The following is a 23,743-nucleotide window of genomic DNA, read 5'->3' on the forward strand; positions in this document are numbered from 1 at the left end:
GAGCTTGTACCCCCCATCCCCTCCCCGAACAGCTAAGCTTGTATCCCCCATCCCCTCCCCGAACAGTTGAGCTTCAGAGCTTGTACCCCCCCATCCCCTCCCCGAACAGTTGAGCTTCAGAGCTTGTACCCCCCCATCCCCTCCCCGAACAGTTGAGCTTCAGAGCTTGTACCCCCCCATCCCCTCCTCGAACAGTTGAGCTTCAGAGCTTGTACCCCCCCCATCCCCTCCCCGAACAGTTGAGCTTCAGAGCTTGTACCCCCCATCCCCTCCCCGAACAGTTGAGCTTGTACCCCCCATCCCCTCCCCGAACAGCTGAGCTTGTACCCCCCATCCCCTCCCCGAACAGCTAAGCTTGTACCCCCCATCCCCTCCCCGAACAGTTGAGCTTCAGAGCTTGTACCCCCCGATCCCCGGCACAATGTGCACAGCAGATAGAGTCCGTCCTCAACTGATTTGACGCCCACCGCCGTGTAGCTCCGCCCCCTCCCGCTTTCTGATTTGCAAGTTGAAACCTACTCCCTCCCTCCCTCCCCTCAGTATCACGGCAGAAGAGATAAACTGGTTGCACTGTAGCACTGAACTACAATATCGGACAAACGCTTTTCACTGCATCTCATGCCTTGTGTGCTCTTCTTTAGCTCATATGCGCTCACATAACATTTGTTTGTGTCACGGATAAATGCACACCTTAACGGGAACACAGGCGCAGAGCTTGACATCCGAACGGAGCGAATAGCGGGGAGCTTGCACTGACCTTACAGACACGATGGGAGAGTGACATTGGCACCCCCCCCCCTATACACGCTGCTCGGATTGGGCCGCCGGCTCACTTCCTGACCTGGGGTCCCGCCATTGCATTGGAATTCTCCTTGGGCGCAAAGAGACAGAAGAGAGGCTGCTGGAGTAGAACCTGCACCAGTGATTGTGAACTTTCTATCCCTAGCAGCTGGTACCGAGCAGCCCACTAAGGGGATCTATGGTCTTCCAAGTACCTTAGAGCTAAAGCCATGGACGTCTGATTGGCAGTGCCCAGCTAGTTTGGGGGCCCCTCCGATATCGCCCTTTGGGTAAGTAATTGCTTACTTGTATGTTGAGGTGCCTAAGCCTTTCTGGCCTTTAATCCTTTCAGATATATGGGATTAAACTACAACTCCCAGAAACCTACAAATCATAGTAGCTGCAGCAACCCAAAGGAGTTGCAGTTCAGGACAAAATAAGCTGCAAACTTGTTAATATAAACGACCTACCATGTATGTGTTTTATCCAGGCTGTACACCTTGCTGTGACTATGGACATATACGTTGTAACCAATTATTTGCAACATAAACCTAGAAACATGTTTGAGTGTCTTTCTGTGTATATACATACATTTATAGTAATATATATATATATATATATATATATATATATATATATATATATATATATATATATATATATACACTGTGTGCATAAAATATTTTGCCTGGGTAATGTAACTGTACATAGTGTTGAAATCATCTGTCCCAGAAGTGATAGTGTTATTCTGCCCAATGCTGCTTTGTTTCTCAGTTGTCAGGAAATTCATTCAGAGCCCTGCATGGGTTAAACTTCTTCCCCTGCAATAATGCTGTAGGGCACCACTCCATTGACCTGTTCCTTACTTAAGAGACCCACAAGGCATTGCTCCATTAATCACTTTATCGCTGTTTTTATGTTCTCGATACACTGCAGGAAAATCTAATAACCCCCTTTGGATAAAGGATCGGTGATCCCCTTGCTGGTAGAGAGGCCAGGAACACACTGAGCATTTGGCCTCTGTTTCAAATCCTCCTTCCCTTCATGTCTATATGCCATATCAGATCATTTGTGAGTAGGTAGAATATTAAGGAAATAGTTAAGTAAGGTTTAACCCTAACCACTCCTTCCATGCCTAGGTAACTGTTACTCTGGCTTAATAACAAGCAGCTTGGGCAGACTTAGAGCACTTGCATAGAGTATTGGGAAGGCAAATATGATTACTGTTTGAAAGTTCTAAATATTTATCTTCCCATATTCTATGTCATCTTAACCGTATCACCTTTAATTCTTTCCTGCTCAAGGTCCCATGGGCGTTGCGGTCTCTTCTGAAAGGCAGAGATGAATGAGCCTAGGGATGAGTTAATGCTGCCCATGAATGGCAGCCTGTATGCCCTCACAGCTGTGCAGTCATGCTACTATAGGCAGATAGGGGTTCTATCCATGCCCCGGGGCCTCATAACAGGTTGTTTATGAAAAAAGGTAAAAGCACAAGGGGCCATTTAAACTCTGTTTTAAAAGCTGAGCTTTTCCTGCAGCTGAGGTCTGGGTGGCACAGATATCTGGTGATGTTAAAGCATGAAGCTATTGCGAATCTGCCAGCCTCGCAATTGATTTTCTCCTAATGTGAAGGGCTTTTCTAACCTACTGTTCTTTCTATTTTTCCAGTCCTGAATCTTTTTGCAGTTTATCTAAAGCATTATCCATGCTGTGTTGAGTATCTGTCCACAAAGGGTTAGCCAACACACAGGATTGCTGCTGAGTTTGGACAGTGTTCACACTCTGTATGTGCTACAGTGCTGCCAGCCTATGAGGCTTACATTGTCATCAAAGTTTTTCATACAGAGATAGTATTGGTGCAGTGTAGGCAGAATGGTGTATTCATGACATAGAATAAAACAATGGTGCATCTGCCAGGCTAAACCTCTTTATACAAGGGCAATGCATTTGGGGAAATAGAAGCTCACTTGTGTAGGCTTTGCCAGTCAGTGGTTAAATGAGGCACTGGCTGGCGAATGCTTGTCACAAATCCAGATATAAATAAAGCCAGCAATAACACTGACATTTTTGCACTTATCTTGGCAAGACTAGAACACGAAATGTGCCCATTTGCAAAATTAGAAGAGAAAGGCATTCCCTTCTGCAGAGCATCTAACTGGAAAAGAACTCGTGCCACCCAGCAGATAATGTTTGTAGGTGGCGGGCAAGATAAAACAGCAGGGTTTTAATCCTCTACTTTTAGTCTCTACTTTTTAAATTAGCCAAACATCTGAGGATGTCTTTGTTCGTCTGCTGTCTTTTTCCCAGTGTCCCTCTCTTCATTCAGATAATCAGCTGTCTATAAATGCCCCAGCTATCTTTTAATAACGTCACTGGCATGTTCCCAGCAATCTCTGCCCTCTCTCTGATCATGATCAAATTCTATCTTATATCTTTCATTCATTCCTCTTTCACTCCCCCCCATCAATCTTTCCTCTCTTGCTCTCTGGTCTCTCTAACTTGCTAAGTCTCTTGTGCGCTGAAGTCATTTCTCACAGTGTAATTCATGATGTAGGTGCAATTGATCAGATAGCGGGTCCTTCAAGCAAATATTATGTATATGTACAAGTGTATAACCAATAATTGAAGTATTAACAGAAAAACAGGTTTGTAGGTATCACAGCTGGTGCAGTAAGGGGCCATAGATGCATAGTTTTTGTTAATATGTATGAGAACTGTAAAGAACTGTAGCTACTGTATATGTTTTAACATTTTATGTCTTTCTTAAAAGTCATGTGACTAAGTTTTGTGTGGTGAGCCCTGACCGTATGAGCAGTGGGTGTGTCAGAATAATATTTTTGCTCCACTACTGCACTTACTGTTAGCACCAGTCCAAGAATGGTGCACATGTTGATATTAAGAGTCCATCCATGTACAACTATACATGTAGGGGAGAATCTAGATGTAAAACAATTATTTATTCCTTGCTAATATATCATAATGGTCTAGATGTCCTATTAAATGTAATGTAAATGAACCTCATTCTGAGTCCTTTTCTGAGATGCAGCCTGGGCTAGTAGACCTAGAGAACTAGCAGATGGCTGTTTAGCCCTAAAATTGTCTCATCAATTGTATTTTTAGGTACAACATTGTTTGGATACCGGCATAACTTTACTCTTAGGGGCCGATTTACTAATCCACGAACGGATCGAAAGCGTCTGAATGCGTTTTTTCCGTAATGATCGGTATTTTGCGATTTTTTCTTCGCCGTCGCGACTTTTTCGGAAATAGTTTCGACTTTTTCGTAGCCGTTACGACTTGCGCGAATTGTTGTGACTTTTTCGTAGCCGTCGCGAAAAAATGGAAAGGTTTGCCCGCCGTTTACTAGCACTCAACACAAAAAAGTTGCGACAATTCGCGCAAGTCGTAACGGCTACGAAAAAGTCGCAACAATTCACAAAAAAGTAGTGACGGCGATGAAAAAATCACATATCAAAGCCTAGCTTGGTCTTGTCAGTGTCTAGAAGAATAAATCAGCATGCATGTCTAATTCTACCTGTGCTAAGGACTCCTCTGTCCACTGCCTGAGCCCGCTCCTAAGGGGATTGGCGCCTAAGTTAGAGCATGTCTGCCTTAATATGCCTGAACACCTCCATGAGGGGGACCTCATTTCTGACATGTGCACTGACCCAAATAACACTGCTTGATATAAATATATATAAGTAAAGGTGGCCATACACGCACCGATAATATCGTACGAAACCTCGTTTCGTACGATATTCGGTGCGTGTATGGTATGTCGGCGAGTCGACCGATATTGCAGGAAGCTGCTGATATCGGCCGACTCGTGGATCAGACCAGTTTGAAAATTTTGATCGGGTGCCATAGAAGGCGCCTGACCAAAATCTCCCTTCAGCGCTGAATCGGCAGAAGGAGGTAGAAATCCTATTGTTTCTACCTCCTTACCTGCCGATTCAGCCCTGAATGGTGTGTGGCGGATCTGACGATGTTTCGTGCCACCGATGGTCGCACGTGTATGGCCAGCTTAAGTGGGTATGCTGTGGGCTTATCTATAATGTTAACAAGCTTGGACCCAGGTTGCAAAAAAAGGAAGATACATTTTATTTTGAGCCTGGACTAAGCTAAAAAGTGAGGACTAGCCACTTGGTCAACTATAAATTGTTTCTGAGCCTTCCATTCAGACAAATGCTCAAACTGTAAAAATACACATTATTCAAAGAGTTACGTCTACATGATTTTTAGGCTTTGTTTTGATGATATTTTTGGAATGCAATAAACATTTCAGACACCTCCTTCTGAAAGCAAATCGGTATCACACACTTTAATGCAGAATTTAACTATCGGTGCACATCTACCAGGGTCCTTCCACTCCTGGAACAACTTGTTTGAACAGTTGGCAATTAGCTCTTGATCAAGCCTGATAAAGAGCCAATTGCAGGCTTGAAATATTGGTGCTGCTCCTGACGTGAAAATAAAGGCGTTTTAAATTTGTAATGGAGTGCTGCCTATGACCGTTCAGGTACCTCCTTTTAGGCCACTAACTGTCGCAATGTAGAAAAGATGGCAACCCTAGTATATGTTAAAAAAATTGTCATGATGGACATCTAAAATCCTGTGTCTTTAAGAAAGACTTAAATTGGCTTAAAAAGAATTAAGACTTAAATTTGCTTAAATTGTGGTGTTTATGGCATTGTAAAGCTATACCTTCTGAATGAGTACTTAATAATTTAAAAATGTATAGTGGCCTATTTAAAAAATCTCATCAGATTGGCATTTACATGTAAGTGGTGTACCATTTTTGCTTCCTATATTTTTTCTCTTGGTATCAAGCATCATTTTGACCAGTTAGGTGCCAATATTGCTTGTTTACATTTTTTACTTTGAGCCGCCATTTTGTGATGGTCACAGTGCGCCTCAGAGATCACCTGATGGAAAATAATGCAGACACTCACTGTAACCAGGAAGTGTTGAAGTAAAAAGACACAGCTCTGTCCACTTATTGGCTGTTGCAGCCTTGCATGTCTGTGTGCCCTTTGTTTGTGTGTTAGCACAGTGCTACATATAGACCAAAACTATAGTACCTAAAATGGCAGTTTTTTCTGTGTGGGATTATCCAATGGCAAATTACTAGAAAAGGCTTTATTTATATGTAACAAGGTTTTGCATATGGTCCTGCAATATCCAGGGGTATAGTTTCCCTTTAATGCTGCTGTGAGCAAAGTTGAGTGGGAGTGAATTAATTCTGCACAGCAAAGTTGAGCTCAGTCATAAATGTTATTTTTAGTAATGCTTAGGCAATTTAGGTGTAGCCCACTTTATCAACGGTGCTGCTACTGGTGCCGTCTAGGCTTACTCTTGGCACTAACAGGAGTCCTGAGCCCCCGCTTACTATGGGGGTAACAGGGAGTCTTCACTCTAAATGGCGTGCCTCCAGGGGTTATGTTGTGGGACTGTAACTCCCACCCTGGGACCTGATATTACACTGTAGCCTTGCACAGGGACTCCACACAACTCCCGGTACCTTGCCCCTCCCTGGGGTAGCTGCTTGCCGGCGGGTAGGTGATCCTTGGTGCAGGAATGAGCCAGATACACACGGACAGTGATGAATAAGATGAATGTCTTTATTTGGGTAGAACCTCTCCAGGAGTGGCATACATTCGACAGGGCATATACTCCTCAGCTTCACCTTAAGAGTACCTCCCTCCTGTTGGGTAACCTACAGTACTCCCGCCAAATGATCCCTTTTTAGGTGCTCCCCCCGGTACTCACGCCGAGAGACCCTCTCCTCTTAGGGCTCTCCCCGGTACTCTCGCCAGGCTGACCCACCTCCAGGACTCACCCCGGTACTCACGCCTAAGTACCCTCAGAGTAGGACCCCTTCTAGCGGCGGTATGATCCACCTACCTAGACACTGTGTGCCCTGCACCCCAGCAGATGTATTGCTGGGGGATCTTAACCCCACTACCACTCCTGGAGGGGCAATATCCACCCATTCTAGCTTAAGTACCTACATATCACTCCTGGAGCGACCTATCACCAGAACTGACTATCTAATAACTGAGCCTGTAGCACTCCTCTACTTAGAGGCAGTCCCAGGCCTAAGACCCACAGCACATGGCTGCATCCCTTTATATAACCTTACACACCACCCTGTGGCTGTAACCCGAACTGCAGGGATACTCCCTGTTAAAGGAACAGTAACACCAAAAAGTGAAAGTGTTTTAAAGTAATTAAAATATCATGTACTGTTGCCCTGCACTGGTAAAACTCGGGTGTTTGCTTCAGGAACACTACTATAGTTTATATAAATACGCTGGTGTGTAGCCATGGGGGCAGCCATTCAAGCTGAAAAAAAGGAGAAAAGGCACAGGTTACATAGCAAATAACAGATAAGACACCATTGTATTTTACAGGGTTTATCTGTTAGCTGCTATATTACCTGTGCCTTTTCTTCTTTTAAATGGCTGCCCCCATGGCTACACACCAGGGTTTATATAAACTCTAGTAATGTTTCTGAAGCAAACACACAATTTATACCAGTGCAGGGCAGCAGTACATTATAGTTTAATTTCTTTAAAATATATAAATTTTTTGGTGTTACTGTTCCTTTAACTACTAATATCCCAGACCATACCAGTGTCCCAATTACTAGAACTACCCTGGGGCCTATACTAGGGGTGTCCATCCTACGGGGCCCATTTTTGGCAAACCCCTACATAGGGTTATTGTTATGCTTTATTAATATATTGCCAGAATATTACACAGCAAATGTTTCTATACTCCTGGTAAAAGCTGTGTAATATGTCAGTGTTGTAAAAATAAAGCTTAATAATAATAGGAAAAAAAAATGCCTCAAACAAGTACTGATAACAGCACCTGACATTCCCATCTTTAAAAGACTCCTAAAATTGTATGTGCTTAAATATCTCTTGCATCTTCCATTCTATAAAGAATTTGCCAGTCATTGCTCTGGAAATCACTGCAGGCTCCATCAACTTTAGGAGAATCACCTTCAGAACCAAGTAAGACAAATCATTGTGTCTGCCCTCTATCTAACCTTGTGCTTTATAAACAGCTAACCTCTGTTCCACACATTACAATATTGGCAGATAAACCATTTACAGCTAAGAACACTCTGACAAAGCTGTAAAACAGATGTGCATTATTTTTACTGTAATGTTCCCATGGACCTGTTCACCTTAACAGCATACATTAGAAAACCGTGAAACCTATTTTAATACCGGGAGTGGTTCCAAGGGGTCTGTTTTACGGTTTCAAGCCATAAAAACCATCATTTGGCTTAAAAGTTAAGATGTATGTTTGTTTTGTGTGTAAAATAAAGGTTTGCAAAATTCACAGACAGCTAAAGTTCAATGTTTTATATGGACATGAAATTAGTAATAATAATTCCTTTCATATGGGAGCAACTATTCTTGGCGTTGGTTTATATAATTAAGTTGATTATTGTAACAGAAGGGTGTTCAGCCTGTGGTCCTACAGCAAGTGTTGAACTCCCAGTCCCACCAACCTCTGATTAACTGTGCCTTAAAACCTTGGACGTTTAGCCATTATATGTAATGGGCACAAATGCTGCTTGATGGATAACTGCGTGCAAATTGAGACCCCTGATAGTGCTTGAAAACCTTCACTATGATGTCTGAATACTTCATAAATTTAGCACTGCGTGCAATCAATAGCAGTTTATGGCCTCATAAGAGCTGTGATGGTAGTTTTGGGGCCTGGATGCTGCATGTTTCAAAGCATAGTTTTATGTATGAATGCACAAGGATGCCTAATTTACCGTGATGATCCTTCATAAAAACTGTTATGAAATGTGATGTGAAACCTACAGTTTAAATGCATTTACCATTAGTGGCATAGGGGACAAATTACATTTTAATATCATAAACAGAGAATTTTTATTTGTTTAATTAGTTTTTTTACAGACAACATATAATTTGGCATAAAATATGAAAATAGTGCTCTGCATGGAAACAGTGCTGTGGGCATCCTTTGTGGGTTTTCTTAATCAAAACAATGGTCAAATCTGTCACCAATAGCTTTCCTTTGCACTTATTTTTTAAAAAATAACAATTTTGCCATCTTTTGTGTGTATTGCATTCAGAAGCATTATCAGAAGGAGAATGACTTTTCTGGTACCCTGCTTCCGCAGAAAGTTGCAGGTCAGAACTTTTTTTGAGTGTGTATGTATTTCACTGGTTTGTTGGACCACTAATTTTTTCATTATATATGTTTTTGAACTTCATCTGTTGAGTTCAGTGCTTAGGGTTACCACCTTTCCATGGCTTAAAATACTAGCAGGGCTAGTGGCATTAGGGATGCAGAAGCTGACTTGGTGGTGGAGTGATGATGTTTGGGGACAGTTTTGTGACATAGGGGGCAGGGTTATGACATAGCAAGTTGTGTGTCATTTAATGCAGTCTTTCAACTCTTTTAACTCTGAAATCCGAACAGTTTTGCACTAGAAAGCCAGCGTCCGACTGTTTGGTACAAAAATGGACAGGTGGCAACCCTAGCAGTGCTAGACAGGTTGCTACTATATCTATCTATCTATTTATCTATCTTTCTATTTATCTATCTATCTAGTTTATATATTAAAATACACCAGTATATTTTGGACTGCTTAAATCATTGTGTGTCAACCTTGTTAATTAAGCAGCTAATTCTCAAGTTATATAGAAGTCTAGAGATTTGAGATTTCTATAAAAATCCTTGTGATTGATGACTGTGTTACATGATGCTTATTGCATATTAGGATTGACATTTTTTCATTAAAACATTGAAAAAGAAAATGAATCATATAGCAGTTATATTCCGAAACACACAAGTTCATTTGCTTCTGTGTGTGTTCCTGTGGAAGAAAAAATAAATTAATATCTCCTTGGTGGCATATGCTGATGATGCCTATAATTAGATATTCTGTGTATTTTGTGGCACTATGGAATATGCCTGCACCATGTACATGACAGATAATAAAAAAACCTTTTTTTACCCACTCTTTCTTTCAGTCATATTCTCACAAAACCTGGTTGCTATGGTAAACAAGCCTAGAAATCACAAAGATGGGTACATTTCAAGTGAGGGAGTACAAAAAGTTATAAATGTAATTTTTATGAACATTTATTTATATAGCGCCAGCAAGATATGTAGTGCTTTAAAATACATTTACAACAGGGGTCATGTAATAATTTTATTTAACAATTAAGTCCACAACAAACAAAAAAAAATCCATTACAATCCATTAAAACAAACCCCATGTACAAGGCCTGACGCGTTTCATGCTTAACCAGCACTTAATCATAGGTTCAGAAAAAATCATTTGTACAGCTATAAATACATGTTATAGAACACACCCAGCTTAATTAAACCCAATCAGTGTGAGACACCTCACTTACCCCTCTTTACATACACTTCAACTCCATCTAGTGAAAAAACAGTTGTACTAAAGTTAAAAAATACATATCACAGGGTTACAAAGTAAAAATAAACAAAAACTATGAATAAATAGTATATTTTTCACACAAAGCAAGTAACATCAAAAGTAAAACATAATCCTAAAGGTATACATGTATGAAGATAAAAAATCCAGTACACTTCACGTTTATGGAGGAGGGTAAGGGTATCTCCTCCCCTCCTTCCAATTTTTATTTGTTCTATTGCCTGTACTGAAAATAATTTTTTATCACTATTATTGCACTCTGCAAAATGTCTAGTGACATTACTTTTATTAATAATTTGTCAAACTAGAGCTACAGAATAAAAATAGGAGCCCTGTTTCCAAGACCTTACAATCTGGGTGATTAGTGTCTTTTTAAAAGTTATTTGTAAGTTAAAATACTGAGTTATATCTCTTTGATGAGTTATTGGGAGTGACCGTTGATATTATCCTTTATTCACCATAGCTAAAAATTGAGGAAAACACATAAGGAAGGACTCGCCTTTGGGCTATTTTTCTTTTCCTAACTGGTATACCCTTTGATGTTCAATTTGTATCTCTTTTTCTGCTTACCTACCATTATCTTGCTTTTTTTAGAAATCTAATTTTGAGTCACTAACATGCCGTTTCAACATGGCTTTTGAACAGTTGCAATTATGTAATTTAATATGCAATGGAGGCAGTTGGGCCGCAGGATTGATGCTTGGAGACATTTAGTGATGAATTTAAAATACACACACACACACCCTCCCTCTGTGCCCAAAGATGTAAATAAAGAGACTCCTTCCCATGCAGTGCCTTATCACATGCATTACTGAAACCATGCACCACAGGTTTCTATCTTCTGGTGCGAGTGTAGTGAGATAATGTATAATGGGAGACTTATCTTCCTTATTACAGTCCTTGTTTGCCCTTGAGCTTGTTAGTACTATTCCCTTCCTTTGCAAATAAAAAAATCACCAGAAACAGGTCTCATAAGGAGTTAGCTCTGCTGCTGACTTTAGTGGTTGTTGGCAACACGTTGGTAAGCATTAAAGGAACAGTAACATCAAAAAATTAAAGTGTTTTAAAGTAATTAAAATATAATGTGCTGTTGCTCTGCAAAAAAACTGATGTTTTTGCTACAGAAAAGCTACTATATAAATAAGCTGCTGTGTAGCCATGGGGGCAGCCATTCAAGCTGGAAAAAAGGAGAAAAGGCACAGGTTACATAGCAGATAACTAGTAGATAAGCCCCATATAATGGGGGGTTATCTGTTATCTGCTAAGTAACCTGTGCCTTTTCTCCTTTTTTCCAGCTTGAATGGCTGCCCCCGTGCTACAGAGCAGCTTATTTATATAAACTATAGTAGTCTTTCTGAGGCAAACACACCAGTTGTAGAAATTCAGGGCAGCAGTGCATTATATTGTCATTACTTTTATACACTTTCATTTTTTGGTGTTACTGTTCCTTTAAAATATTTTGGCATAAGGTCGGATAGAAATCTGACTCACACTCAGTTGTCTTTTACAGGCATGGTATGCCGCTTATCCTGAATTCAAATAGGGGTAGGGACTGAATCAGAGATAAAAGAGAGTGAAAATGCAGTGCAATTTAAAGCAGTTTTGTGGCTTTAATACTAATGGGGTTTTATTGCTGAGGAAAAACACACACATCACCTAACCCTTATTCCCTATGGGTCTTTTTTAATGTAAATGAAAAGTCACTGAAAGAGTCCACAACTGCCTTGCTATATGCTTGTGACTAATCCAACTGTTTCCTTCACTTGCTGTTGAGTTTTTAGGGTTTTGAAACTTTCCTGCCTAAAGAAGAAGCTACTATTAGCAGTAAATGTCTGGCCTGTAAAAATATGTCCTTGTTATAAGTATAAGCTCTGTTGAGCAGGGCCCCATTTACCTATTGCATCAGTCAATACCTGTGTGTAATGTATTATACAAAAAGGTCTTTGAAGGTAGTGCTTTGGCTGAAATCGAACCTAGAAGCACAGTACCGTAAGGCTTCAGGGTTTCCCAGCATTAATAGACACACTTGTACATGATTCACATCATGATGCCGTGGTGCAAAACACAACCATATAAAAGTGCAATGAGTGGCTTAAACCTTTTATAATGGTGTTAATTTATGCAGTGATTGTGTCCTTTTTCACTTGACCACCAATGACACTTGCAGCCATAAATATGCGAGTCTTTTTCGGCGATTTGCGCGAAATCGCGCCGCCGCGTCTGCCATCCCGCCGGCGACTTACATGTTCGCCGGTGGGATGGCAGGGGTAGGCAACTCGGGGAGATTAGTCGCCCGCGAACAGGGAGTTAATCGCGGGCGACTAATCTCCCCCGTGTGCCAGAGCACTTATAGTTTTACTGCAGGTGAATTACGTTTTTCATTGTGAACAGTCCTATAGGAAATAAAAGAACCCAATTCTATGTTTACAAGTAGACTGCATAGTCAATGATGCCTTATATAGAAGATTGCAGTCCATGGTGAATGACAGTCTAAAATATTTTTTAAGGCTAATTAAGTCATTGCTTGCTTTTTTTCTCTCTATTACCTTAATGAGCTAAAGCAGAGATGATGTGCATAAGGTGCCTGTTATTATGTTTTTAACCTAATAATATCATGCTGTTTATCTGATATCTGTCTTGAAGGTACTAATTAAAAAGTGCAGCATACATGGGTAAATTGCAAAGTTTTACTGTCTTTTGCAGTTTTGCTTCATATAATTGACTAATTATGCTATTTCCAGCCAAAGCGATAAATTCAGTAATACAATATGAGATCGGGACTCTTCATACATGAAATTATAAGACATTATACTCACGTTCTTGCAGTTTGCGTTGGAAATGTATTGTTTACCAAATGAAGAAACCCTGGATTATAGAACTTTAAAATAATGAGCTGGAGCTAAAAGAATAAGGAGCCAGTCTCAAGAACTGGGACAGACTGTCAGTGTTAAGGTGCTTGTTCAGGAATGTGAGCACTTATTTAAAAAAAAAAATTCATAGATTGTATTTAGTTGGGGCATTAGAATGTTAAAAGTGTACCTGCCTTTTGTTGAAACCGGTTGAAAATATGTAATTTGCCTTTATTTTAAACTTTGGGGTAATTTGATAATGTGGACAAACATTCACTGTTGCAGTAATCTAAAGCAGACAGTCTACAAACAATTTTGTATTCTCTATGGCATTTAGAATAAAAAAAAATAAATGGGTAATCGGATGTCGCTGGACCTTGGTTTATTTGGCTATGTTGCTCTTTACCCCTAAAAGTGCATGCATCCCATTCATTTACCTGTGTTTTAGGCTTTTCTTGCTAGAACCGAATGAATAAGGGACCAATATGCTATATGCCGTTCCATGGATGGGAACAAGGGATGAGGTTTTGGGGTATCTCGACTTTGTAATTGTAAAATACAGGTGTGGGACCTGTTATCCAGAATGCTTGGGTCCTGGGGTTTTCCAGATGTTTGTGTAATTTGGATCTCTGTACCCCAAGTCTGCTAAAAAAATTATTTACACATTAATTTAAACCCAATAGGATTGTTTTGCCTCCAATAAGGATTAATTATTTTTGTTTTTTGGATCAAGTACAAGGTACTGTTTTATTATAACAGAGAAAAAGGAAATATTTTTTTAAATATTGAATTATTTAATTAAATAAGAGTCTGTGAGAGATGGCCTTTACGTAGCTCGGAGTTTCCGGTTAAAGGATACTATACCTGTACTTAGTTTTAATGTTGACTGTATGTAAAAATCAACTGAATATCATTTGAGTATTATTATATTAAGGGACAGTCAGGCCCAGACTGGCAATCTGTGGATTATGGCAAATGCCAGAGGGGCTACTGTAAGATGCCATAGACAGGCACTATTTAGAGGGGCTAATGGAGACCTCTGTGTACTTAAAATTCCATGTTTTAAGTATACATAACAGATTTTTTTATTTATATACTTTAGGGATGCACCGAATCCCGGATTCAGTTCTGGATTCGGGCTGAATCCAACCTATTTTTGAAGGATTCGGTTTCTGCCGAATCCACGGTCCTGGCCGAACTGAATCTTAATTAGCATAAAGTCACAAAAGACAGGCACTCACGGCAAAGTCCATAGTTGTGGCCAGGGTGCAGTCCAGGAGAGGAGATATCGAAAGCGTAGTAAGGGTCCACACTGCTTAGGACTTTAAAAAAAATAATGGAGACTGACGGTTTGGCCCAAACAAGGGCCTTTTTCAAAGTACACATACAAAGAAAGAATGACCTTATATACATACCATGGCGGGAAACAAAGTGTGAGTGATGAAACAGCGTCATATTACATCATTATCAATTATATATTATTCAGTGCAGCAAAATAAAAAGTGAAATTGTAACCTACAATGTAGAGCAATTGCAGCAAAACAAATGTAGCAAACTAAAGTAACACATATATAACAAACAAAACTGATACAGATCAAAAAAGCACCTAATGTGAAAAAGTGAAAAAGCATAGTATCTCTAAAATCAAACACTCACATTTAAAAGGATATATATATATATATATATATATATATATATATATATATATATATATATATATATATATATATATATATATATATATATATATATATATATATATATATATATTAAAATGTGTTAAATAATATGTGTGAAAAAGGATTTATTTTATTACATCTTGTGTTTCTGTCTTTCTCTTAAGATGATTTATGGAAATATGTATAATGTAAGTTATAATTTTAACTAATCCCACAGAAAGAATAAAAATGGGTTTGGGTAGAGTCTTAACAAAGCACACCCTGTCCTGTCATTAGAATAACACCTGCACCAGAGGTGCAGTTTACAGTTTGTTGCGCTGTTTCTGGTTACAGGATTTAAGCTGTATGTTGCTCCCAAAGCTGTGTCAAAATTAACATCTTGTGGGAATTGGGTCAAAAAACTAATTCCTATCTAGAAATCACTGGTCTGCTCTTAAATATATGGTATGAGTGTCAAAAGATGCCACATTTTAGGGTACAGGTATAGGACCCGTTATCCAGAATGCTCAGGACCAAGGGTATTCTGGAAAAGGGGTCTTTCTGTAATTTGGATCTCCATACCTTAAGTCTGCCAAAAAACCAATAGACCATTAATTAAACAAATAGGATTTTTTGCACCCAATAAGGATTATTTATAACTTAGTTGGGATCAATTACATGGTACTGTTTTATTACTGCAGAGAAAAAGGAAATCCATTTTAAAAATCTGAATTATTGGATTAAAATGGAGTCTATGGGAGACAGGCTTTCTGGATAATGGGTTTCCGGATAAGGGATCCCATACTTGTACTAAAAAATGGCTCAATGACAGTTTAAAATTTACCAATATGTATCCTCTTTTATGGGCAGATTGCAAATTGTCATTGTGACCCAGTGTGGCCACCTTAAGAGTTATGTGATAACTTAGCCCAGGTAATCCAGAACAATGTGTCCATAGAAACTGCTGTGAAATAATATTTGTGTACTTTTTTTTGTTTTATGTTTTTTGTTTGTTTATATAATACCATTATAAAGCCCCCCATGTGAAATCTAAGGATACTGAAAATCTGGCATGCTTTTAGTCAAGGCACAGTGAAGTGATTTCTGTTATTCTTATATTTCACAGTACATTGTACATTACTTCTAATACATTTTGATTTTGAAAGAATGTTGATTCCCAATATTTATTTTTCTTTCTGCACTACACTTCTTTGTTAGAGGTTAATGCGACATAAATGTTGGATTTTTCATTTCTTTTATTTTCATTATGGTACTTTTTGTATACAGAACTCAATTACAGTCAGTGTATGACTGGGTATTTTGTTTGAAATGCCAATTTTTATGGATTCTGGTGCTGCAGGTGTGTAATGGTTAGCCAATTAGAGCGTGGAATGGGAAAATTGAACTTTTGTTTAATATTCTGGCATCACAGTGTGCAGATAGAAAATATTTTATTTGCAAATCAATGAATTGGGTGCACTTGTATTATGTCATTGTAGAGATCTTTTGGAGAATTTCACAAGGGGAGTAATTATAGTTCATCATTTCCTTTATCCTCCTATTTACCTTTCAAAACAACTGCTTTATCTAAGGATGAACTACCTGAATCATCCTACATATATGTAGAAAAATTAAGTTGGTTATTGCAAAACCAGGTGGAACTGAAATGTTAATCTGCTCAGGAAACAGGGCTACTGAAGCAGTGTACATCTGAACTTGGTGTTGGCATGGGGCTAGACTGAAATTAAAATACATTTCTGAAGTTCATTTGTTGAGTTTAGTAGAGACTATGAGGATGAGTAAATCTGTTGGGCCAGTGAGTGGATCACAGAAAGTAAACCAGGATATGGGAATATCAATTATTCATCATTTTTCCTTGGTTATAATGTTATGGTTGAACCACAAAACCATCATTAATGGTTGGTTGAACTGTGGAAATGCTCTTTCAGATTCAAGCCAATACTGTAGCATGACATTGTTTGATGTACCTAGGTTTAAACAACTTAATGCTTCTTATTCTTGTCAATCTCATACAAATGGGGCTCAATTTCTTTTTTCCAAAAACTTTTGTAGTATATGCCATGGAATCTGAATAATCAAAAAACTCAAATTTAAATAAATACATTTTACATTTTCTATTAAATTAAAACTATTTCCTCTTTAGAGATTTTGTTCCCCCTTTTTTATTTCTGATTTCTAAAGGTTTACACAATGTCAGCCATTTCTCTTTTTTGAAATAAGCAGTGTTATTGAGAACATTTGTTGTTTATAAGGGATAGACTGAGAAAATTTTATCTTGTTGGTGACCATGGCCATAACACATTATATCTAGTTGCCTTTTCCGTAAGAAGGAGACATCTTAGAGAAGAATGTTAGTACATACAATGGAATAGATAGAGGTGAAAATACATTTTATGTCATTTAATTTATGCTTTCCTTTCTTTAAACATATATTCCTTTCTTTGTTTCTTGACAGGGAGAGTGGGCGTGAGGGGGAGAATGAAGCATCTTGCTGCGTTAGAGAAGCATGAGGTGGCATCGGTACACCCGCTCTGACTGGGCATTGCTGGTGCTGGCATGGTTGTCTGTAATGCAGTGTTTGACAGCCACAACAGCAACAATCTCTAGACAACATGGCTCTGCTCCTTCACCCGGTCAGGCATCTTTGGACTGGTTGCTTAGCAACAGAGGACCATTCCATGGAGCCCAGCAATACATGGAGTTTACAGAGCGGTACCAGCAGGGGTATTCAACTAGGTATCGAGTTCACAGGTGAGAGAAAATATTTCATTAGGCCTGAGTTTCTAAACATACATTTAATTTGTGATAAATCTGGCATGGGGATTCCCTAGCCCACAACAGATATTGGTACCCTGTGAGTAGAAGCATATTTTAGAAGGCATAACGACAGGTCTTAGCACCGTTCCTGGATCCATATTCCTGGAACTATATTTACTTACAGATCAGGGCCCCTGGTCTATAACTGTAGGGCGTGTAAAGGTGGTGCTTTTAGAATGAGGCCACTGGGGACAAAACATTAGCTCTCCCAGAGGAAGAAAGAACACATAAGAAAGCTGGGGCTTGGAGGTATAGAGTATTGGGTAGAAAGTACTGGATTTAGATCTGATTTTTGTAGGAGTGCCAGTAGGCACTGTCTGTGGGATATGTATAAGAGTATACTTTACATTCATTGATTTAACTGGAACTGCAAATTGATGCAACTGCAATTATCATCAGCATTCTCTTTTCAGTATAATTTAATTGGGTTGATGGAATTCTTCTAGCATGACATATCTGGTTACAGGAAAACTATAGCCAAATTTCAAGTTACCTTTACATTACAAGGCAATTTTGTGACATATGGATAATATAATACAAATGCCTTTTTTTTTTTTTTGATTCAATACTTTATTGAGTTTACAAATAAAAGCAACATAAACTGGGTTGACATCTGAGTTTGTTCTGTTTATACAATGTAAAAATTGTTCGTATTTTCGAGGCACATTGCTATGTTTTTTGTATTTGCACAAAGTTTTATACATGTTTCATAAAAAGGGTCACGTAATGTAACATAGGTTGGTAATGCAAGACACCGTGGTCGTTCGGAGAGGTTTGGCTTCTATATAGTGGGTGTTTGTGCATGATAGTTCTCAGTGTGTTGTTGTTCGGGGATTTTCGAGCCATGGGCCCCAGACTTTGTCGTATTTGTCTGGGTGTCCTCTATTTTTATAGGTAATTTCTCTGTAGGGGAGTGCTTGGTTTACGAGTGTCCTCCAGCCGTTTAGGGTTGGGGATTCAGTTGATAGCCATTTACTCGTTATGTGTTTGCGGGCTATGTGGAGGAGTTCAGTTATTGCTGTTCTTTTGTATGTGTTTGGATATAGGTGTTCAAGGATGGCCAGTAGGCACACCTTAGGGTCCAGTGGTACTGGGGATCCCATCACGTCATGAATGAATTGTGTTATTTGTTTCCAGTAGTCTATGAGGATTGGGCAAGACCATATTAAATGGTAGAAGTGGGGGTCATCTGAGTGACATCTGGGGCATGTTGCATTTGTGTTTTGGCGAAAGTGTTTGAGAGTTAGAGGTGTCAGATATGCTCTATGTAGTATATAGGTCTGGATTGTTCGTTCCCTTGTATATGGGGAGACATATTTAGGGGATTCTAGGGCTTCTTCCCATTCTTCCTGGTCTATCCACCCAGTGTTGTCTTGCCAAGCTGTTCTGGAGCGGTTTGTGTGTACAATAGTATTAGGGCTAAGGAGTATATTATATAGTTTGGATATCATGCCTTTGGTGTATCCTGCTTGTATAGCAGTAAGATAGGGCTGGATTTCAAGGGTTGGGTATCCTGTAGGATATTGTGTTGAGAGAGCATGTCGTAGTTGTAGGTACCGAAATAAGTAGTGGTTGGGGAGGTTGTATTCTTGTTTTAGTTGTTCAAATGACTTGATGGTGTTGTGATCTAAAACTTGACCCAAGCACCAGATACCCTTCTCTTTCCAGAGCACAGTGTCTTGCATTGTACAGCATTCAGGTAAAGTACGATTTTCCCAGATTGGAGTGTAGTGCTCTATCACTCCTGTTTTGTGAGGCACAAGTTTGTTAGCTTTGTCCCATATTCGAAGTGCCTGTAACATGAGTGTATTAGTTTGCCTAGGGGTGGGGCAGCCCGAGTATCCTTTGAGCAAGTGGTATATCCTATCCCTTGTAGGTTCTGGGCCAGTGAATCCCATTCGTTTGGCGCTATGCTGGCTCTGTGTGTGGAACCAGTGGGAGATTTGCGTTAGTTGGGAGGAGATGTAGTATAAATGGAAGTGGGGGAGAGCTAGGCCTCCTGCTGTAGTGGGGTTCCGTAGTAGTGCTAATTTGAGTCTGGGTCTAGTTCCCTTCCAGATTAGCGTGAGGATATGAGATGTGATTATTTGGAATAGTTTTTGTGCCAAAAATATGGGCGAATGCATGATTATGTACAGTATTTTGGGGAGTAGTGACATTTTCACTAGGTTCACCCTGCCAGCAATTGTGAGAGGTAAGTTTCCCCAGGTTTTTGTTTTGTCTCTTACATATTTTATGAGGGGGTGTATATTTTCTTGTATATAGTCGCCTAGGTCTCTTGTGATGTTGATGCCTAGATACTTGAAAGTATCGACTATTATTAGTGGGTGATCTAGGGGTGGTCTATGTTCTCTGTCCCTTTTGATGTAAAAGGTATTAGACTTGGTCCAATTGATACGCAACCCGGAGTATTGGCCTATTTCTTCAATTATTGTGAGTGCTTGGTTCAGGGATCGGGTAGTGTCTTTTAGGAACAGGATCATGTCATCAGCATATAGGCCAATTTTGTCTGTGTATTCTGCCACTCTCATTCCCCCTATCTGGTTGTCTGCCCGAATTTTTATTGCCAAGGGTTCGATAGCCAAGGCATATAGGAGGGGCGAGAGTGGGCATCCTTGTCTTGTTCCTCTGCTTAGCAGAAAGGGTTCAGATGTCCACCCACTAGTGGCTATTCTGGCTTTAGGGGAGCAGTATAACAGTTTAACCCATTGCACAAATTCTGTGCCGCTGCCTATTTGTTCCAGTACCGCCCATAGGAATTTCCACTCCACAGAATCAAAGGCTTTGGCCGCGTCCAGCGAAACCAAGGCTTCGTCTTTTGCATTTACCTGGTGTGCCTGGATTATTTCATAAACCCTTCTTATATTGAGTGCCGTGGATTTTCCAGGCATAAAGCCTGTTTGATCGGGATGGATGATCCTGTGTATTACTAAGGACAGTCTTTTGGCTAGGATTTTTGCCAGGACTTTAACATCCGTGTTTAATAAAGAAATAGGTCGGTAGGAACTGCAGTCTAGTATGTCTTTTCCTGGTTTTGGTATCAGTATGATTAGTGCCTCTGCCATAGAGGGTGGTAAAATGCCTTGCATTTTGGCTGTGTTGTATGTCTCTAGGAGTTTCGGGGCCAAGTAATCTACATGTCGTTTGTATATTTCAGATGGTAGTCCATCTAGACCTGGGGTTTTCCGATTGGGCAGTAGGGATATAGCTGTCTTGACCTCTTCCAAAGTAATAGGGGCATTAAGTGTTGCCCTGTGTGCTGAGGTAAATTTCGGGATGTGTATTTCGGATAGAAAGGCCTGGGTTTCCGTTTGTGAGAAGGGGGAGTTGGTACTGTATAATTGTTGGTAGTACCGTTGAAACCGTGCATTTATATGCTGTGGATTTGTTAGTATTTGTCCTGTCTCATCCTGTATCTGAGTAATTACTGGGGGTGTACCATTTGCTTTGGCTATCTTTGCTAGCAGGGTTCCTGTGCGATCACCATGTTCTAGAAAGTTTTGTTTTGCAAAAAATAATTTGCGCTTGGCTTTTACTTGTAAATAGTTATTGTATTCTCTTTCTCGTAGCTTGAGCTGCTCGTAGTTGTGGGGGGTAGGGGTCTGAGTATGAGTCGCCTCAGCTTGGGTCACCTGGGAGCTTATATGGAGCTCTGTAGCTGTGGTAGTGCGCTTAAGAGCGGTTACTTGGGAGATTAGGGAGCCTCTCAAGTGCGCTTTAAAGGTTTCCCATAGCAATAGGGGATCCGTATCTGGGGTTTGGGCATCTAGAAAGGTGGACCATTCATTTTCTTGTGTTTCTATCTCAGGGAATAGGTTTAACCAATAAGCATTGAATTTCCAAAAGGGTAGCGATTTGTTTTCGTACCAAGTGAGAGTTATAAGGATGGGGGAATGGTCGGATACTCCCCTAGGCAAATGTTCCGCCTGGGGTGCGAGTGCCAATGCTAAGTGATTTGCTAAAGCATAGTCCAATCTGGATAGAGTCTTGTGTGTAGCCGAGTGGCACGTATATTGGTATTGGCCTGGGTTATGGAGACGCCATATGTCATGGAGTCCTATTTCAGATGCCAATTTAGCGAAGGATGCGTGGTGCGGAGCTACGCCCTGTGGCGGCATTTGTTGAGGTAGCTTATCTAGGTTGGTATCCCAGGTATTATTGAAATCGCCCAGCCATAGAGCAGGGGTATTTGGGTATTGTAACATAAATACTGCACCTTTGCGGATTATGTCAGGATGGTATGGGGGCGGTATATACACATTCAACAATAGTAGTGGATGTGAGTTTACTATACAGTTAAGAAAAATGTATCTACCTTGCGGGTCGTGCAGTATAGCCAGCATTTGAAATTGCACTGATTTCCTAATGAGGATCGTAACTCCCCTGGAGTATTGTGAGTAGGTGGCATGGTACGCCCATCCCACCCATGGGCGTCTGAGAGCTAGGGTTTTGCTGCCTGTGATGTGAGTTTCTTGGAAGCATATCACATCGGGGGTATAGCGTTTGAGGAAGTTAAACACTGTGGCTCTCTTAATTTTATCATTTAGGCCCCGAACATTCCATCCCAGTATCCGCAAAGCCTGCACAGCTTCTTTATTATTACCTTGTGGCATAGGTTTTTTGGGTAGGCTGTATTGTGCCTCGCTGGGAGCACAATTGTGTCACAAGCTCAGTATGTCGCTTGGGGAGTTTGGAACATAAAGGGGAAAACATTTCTGGTGCAACAAGCAGCCAGTAACTTGCCCAACAGTATTCCCATTGCCTCTTACCCTCCCTGCTGTGAATTAAACGCATCACAGCCTTATACCCAAAACAAAGTTATTAGCCAACCGGGTATGTCAGTTGGGGGGGTATTGCCTGGAAGGTCACCCAGGGATGTAGCAGTGAGTTAATGGTTTCTTAAGATTAGAGTCTATCACTTTCTGGGTACTGGTGTTTATGTCTATGAGAACAGAACCTAGTTGGGGTCTTATATGCTGCGTTTATTACTCACGGCCTCTTGGCGATGTTGGGGCTCTGTTGCTGGTCTCCAGCCAGGTGTGGACGTCCTCAGGAGAGGTGAAGAACATGGCTTTCCCGTTGTGGTTGATGCGGAGCTTTGCTGGGTACAGCATTGCATATGGTACCTTGAGCTCTTGTAGCCTTTTCTTGGTTGGTGCAAATTTAGCTCTGCGCTTCTGTAGCTCAATGGAGAAGTCTGGGTAGAAGGATATGCTGGTATTTTCAAATGTAATGGGTCCCTTGTCTCTGGCGAGGCGTAGAATTGTGTCGCGGTCGCGGTAGTTGAGCATCTTGGCGATGAACGTCCTCGGCGGCGCTCCTGGTACCGGGGGCTTAGGTGATATGCGGTGAGCCCGTTCCACGACGAATGCTGCTGAGAAGGCTTCTCTGGTGAAGGTGGTTATAAGGAGTCGTTCCAGGAATGCCTCTGGTTGGGGTCCCTCCGCGTGTTCTGGTAGGCCTACGAGCCTGATGTTGCTGCGTCGCATGCGGTTTTCTTGGTCGTCGGCGTGGGCTTGTATAGCAGTTAACTTGGCGTCGAGCTGTTGTACCGTTGTTTGCATAGGGGTAATGATGTCCTCCGCTGTACTAAGTCTGGTTTCTGTTTGGGTCACTCGGGCTCGGATATTTTGCATGTCCTGGCGGAGTAAAGAGATGTCCATTTTGACCTCGTCTATTTTTGCCGTAAAGGTGGTTGTGAGTGCAGCCGTGACTGTGGTTTGACAGTTTGCTATCGCTTCAAGTATAGTGCTTAACTCAGTTGTTTGAGTCAGAGAGATGGCGTCTTGATTGCCTGCTTCTGGAGCAGCAGAGGTTCCGGGGCTTTCGTTTCCGCCGCCATCTTGGTCTAGCCGCCGAACTTTTTCGAGTTTGTCTCTGATGTCCTGCTGGCGTTTAGGAGGTGCCATTCTTAAGGTATTGTGCTCTGTGGACTTTGTTTGTCGCTTTTGAGTGTTGGTGTAGCGGTTCTGGCCTCAGGATAAGTGGGTCGGAGAAGTCTCAGAGAGGAGCTCTGCGTTGGTGCGTCTTACTACATCGCTGGCTAAGCCACGCCCCCAATACAAATGCCTTTAACAAAAGAATAACAGTATTTAGTAATGTGTAACATGAGTAAATATACAGGTGACACTGTTTTGTAGCATGTGGAAAAAGCATAT

General features: G+C 40.6%; 1 protein-coding gene across 1 annotated transcript in view; it reads left to right on the forward strand.

The window, feature by feature from the left end:
• The first annotated feature begins 503 nt into the window (after positions 1-503).
• The window catches only part of brinp2 (BMP/retinoic acid inducible neural specific 2), a 105,615-nt gene continuing 82,375 nt past the window's right edge, over positions 504-23,743 (forward strand). The window contains exons 1-2 of the mRNA XM_031900965.1: positions 504-1,070; positions 17,224-17,519. Of these exons, the coding sequence (XP_031756825.1) occupies positions 17,275-17,519 (245 nt within the window). The 5' untranslated portion in view covers positions 504-1,070; positions 17,224-17,274. The remainder of the gene's footprint in view (positions 1,071-17,223; positions 17,520-23,743) is intronic.

Source organism: Xenopus tropicalis, chromosome 4, assembly GCF_000004195.4.
Source record: "Xenopus tropicalis strain Nigerian chromosome 4, UCB_Xtro_10.0, whole genome shotgun sequence".
In the NCBI taxonomy this organism is placed as follows: Eukaryota; Metazoa; Chordata; class Amphibia; order Anura; family Pipidae; genus Xenopus; species Xenopus tropicalis.